The following is a 3,383-nucleotide window of genomic DNA, read 5'->3' on the forward strand; positions in this document are numbered from 1 at the left end:
CTGTGCCAGGAAGAATGAGTGAATAATGAGAAGGGGAGGGGGGAGGATTTGGGGACACTGTGATTAACAGTCTCTCTGGGACCACACTGAACACACGGAGTTTAGTTACTGGAAGAATGGTAAAGATAGCCTAAGCAGACAATGTCTACCATATTGTGTGTAATAAATTAAATATTTTTGCAAGAAAAATTGCTAGACAAAATGTTTATCTATCCACCTTCCTCTGATTAGGACTGAACTGGTATCATTCCAGAAACTAACTTCAACTTTTCTTAAGTATTTTCAAGAAAAGAGGTACAGCATCGTACAGATCCTTATATCAGAGAATTCTCCTTAATATGCAGGCACTATTTATTGCAATTCTACCCAATTTCCTCATCATTCTGATTTTTTAATCTATGATTTGAAACACTAGGAACATTGTCTCAACATTTTTCTCACAGCTGCCTTCACCTCCTTGTTCTTCAGGCTGTAGAAGAGAGGATTCAGCATGGGGGTGATCACACTATACTGCAAGGAACAGATGAACTCTTGAGTGGATGCTGAATTTGGCATGAGATAGCGGAGTAAACCTGAGCCATAAAAGAAGCTCACTGCCGTGAGGTGGGAGGAACAGGTGGAGAAGGCCTTGCTTCTGCCTGCAGTTGAGCTGACGCCCAGGATGGTGAAGAAAATGCAAACATAGGAGAAAAATATCAAGAGGAAATTTCCAAAGAAATGCAGGAGGCTGGAGCAGAGCAAGGCAGTAAAGCTTGCAGACACATCGGAACAAGACAAAGGGTAGAGAGAGGGCAGCTCACAGCTGAAGTGGTGAATATTTTGAGCCTCACAGAAGTCTAAATTGAGAGCTACAAGGATATTGATGAGAGCATCCATAAAAGCCAAGCCCCATGAGCCCCACACCAGCCCCATACACAGCTTTCTGTTCATCATCTGGCCGTACAGCAGAGGAGAACTGATGGCAACATAGCGGTCATAGGCCATGACAGCAAGTAGGCAGGATTCAGTGCCTCCAGTGGCAAACACAGAAGACCTGAGCCATGCAGCCCTCGAATGAGATGGTTTTCTTCTCAGACAGGAGGTTCTCCAACAGCTTGGGGCACAGTGACAGAAGAGTGGCAGAGATCCAGGAAGGACAATTGTCCCAGGAAAAAGTACATGGGGTTGTGGAGCTGGGAATCCACCCTTATCACCAGCAGCAGCATCAGGTTCCCCATAAGGGTCAGGATATAAATAACAAAGAACAGCACAAAGAGCAGAGCCTGGATTTGGGGGTCAGCAGACAGCCCGAGGAGGATGAACTCAGAGACAACACTGTGGTTTCTCATTGCCTTCAGTACTTTCTTTGGAATGCAAGAAAAAAATCAGGTGAAGTCTCTTCTGATGCCTAACAAATACCCAAGTGTTTTAACCCACTCCATTCACAAAGTGTCATGCCTACTCAAAAATGTACGTTCAGCAATTATACTCCAATAAAGTTGTTAAAAAAAATGTACGTTCTGAAATGATAAACTTCCCTAAGTCTCTAGATTTACCGAAACCTGCAATAATCTTTTCTGTGGGATCCCAACACTAGATCAACTCCCTCTCCACCTTTACTGTTCTTTTTTTGATGTCTTAGAGTTTATTTTTTTGTTGTTTTATTATTAAAGTGACTGGAGGATATTTATAAACTGTTGATAATAAACTAGTAGAGAGGGAGAAATTGCAGGAGGAAATTTAAGAGAAAATTGCAGAAATGGTGTCTCTGAGAGCAGTTGGGTCTCAGAGCAGAAGCAGAGCATGGCCAAAGGCAGGAGAGGGTTTACTTCATCAAACATGCATGAAGTCCATAGATCTGATGTTAGGAAGGAAGCATTTCTCAGCTAATGGCTTCTATTTTTTCACTTAATATTTAAATAGGGTCATTAACGGAAAGTGAAGAGGGGTAGTGGCTGGAGATTTGCAGAGTGAGGAGAAAGGGAATTAATTAGAGAGAAAGTAGAAGAGATATCCTAGATGTTATATAATTGATCACAAGAAACTGCTGACCCATATGAGAACACACTGCTCATACTCTCCATGCCCAGCTTGGGTAATCTATTCAGATTCAGCTCTTGTCTGTGCCTTCATGCCATTTGCAAGGATAGACTACCCACTAACTTTCTAAAGTGTGGCCTTCTTTTTCTCTACTCGAAACTGACAATCCAAATTACATCCGAAGATTCAGGATAACGCTTCAACACTACTGACTCCACCATCTCGACCCTTCCTGACCTGCTCTATCCTTTGTGCTCACACTGCGAGACCCACCGCCCAATAGGATTTCGCTCCCAGGTATATCCAAACGACACCAGAATTAGAGCTATCTGAGAAATCAAGTTCACATTACCTGTATTTCTCACCTAGTTGAGCAATATCTAGCACAGAATTAAACAAAACCTTTTTCAAATCCAGTGATCCAGAAGATGACTAAATTTGAACCTCGGTGTGAGAATTCAGAGTTAAGATGGAGTTTGAAAATTCCTGTTGGATATAGACCTCTTCCTTGATTTCTAAAGGAGGAAAATAAAAGGGTAAGTTGTGTATATTATTTCTAAAAGCCTCAATTCTTCCTCTCATGTGGGGATTATAATAATTTTCTATTATTATTACTTTTTTTTCTTTTACTCACCACTGTAGCTCTAGCTACAGCAACCTGGATTCATCCTGAGAATATCACATCATTGGCAGAAGACACAGGAAAATCAAGTCATGAAATACAGAGAAGCACCCATTGTAATTTTGGAGGGCAACAAAAAGAAAGGTCCCCTCCATTTTACTCATCTCTAAATGGAGCCCTACTAACTAGCACTAGAAATTCCTTAAACTTTGGGGAAACTTATTCTCCTATAAATAAAAGCCAAAGAGTGAAAATCTTGCACAGGGCATTTTCATGAAGGACAAACCTAGAAACTGTACACTATCAGGAACCATACTTCCTCACAGGTAGAGGTGTACTGTGCTAGAGTTACTTGAAGCAGTCAAAGAAATAAATAAAATCACTTATTTTTTTTTGCCTAGTGCTGCAATTTCACTGTCCTTGATACTTCATTCATTCAGAGTCGACGCTTCAGATTCCAAATTGAGAATGGAAACAGCTCTGAGAATGCTACCACTATAAGTTTTCAGTTGTTATCATAATTAGGTGGAGTTAGCCGACTAGATCACTTCCAAAGAAAGACGGCCTGAGAGGAGTCCATTTTAGAATGGGACATACAAAAGTACCTAGCATTGTGACTGGCCCAAGGAGTTGCTCCAAAATGTTACTTAACAATTAAAATAAATGCACAAATGAGTGAATGAGTAAGTGAATGGAGAAAACTCAGAAAGAGAATAGTCTAGAGCTTTACTACTAGTAGAGA

At 40.9% G+C, this 3,383-nt stretch overlaps 1 protein-coding gene across 1 annotated transcript; it reads right to left on the bottom strand.

Moving 5' to 3' along the window:
* Positions 1–411: 411 nt before the first annotated feature.
* LOC113621291 (olfactory receptor 8S1-like) lies at positions 412–1,328 on the bottom strand. The gene is given in 3 exon segments (XM_027108223.1): positions 412–1,027; positions 1,029–1,099; positions 1,101–1,328. Coding segments are annotated over 3 exon segments (915 nt in total).
* Positions 1,329–3,383: the final 2,055 nt, after the last annotated feature.

This window comes from Aethalodelphis obliquidens, unplaced genomic scaffold (assembly GCF_003676395.1).
Source record: "Aethalodelphis obliquidens isolate GAN/ISIS:26980383/991018 unplaced genomic scaffold, ASM367639v1 scaffold8, whole genome shotgun sequence".
In the NCBI taxonomy this organism is placed as follows: domain Eukaryota; kingdom Metazoa; phylum Chordata; class Mammalia; order Artiodactyla; family Delphinidae; genus Aethalodelphis; species Aethalodelphis obliquidens.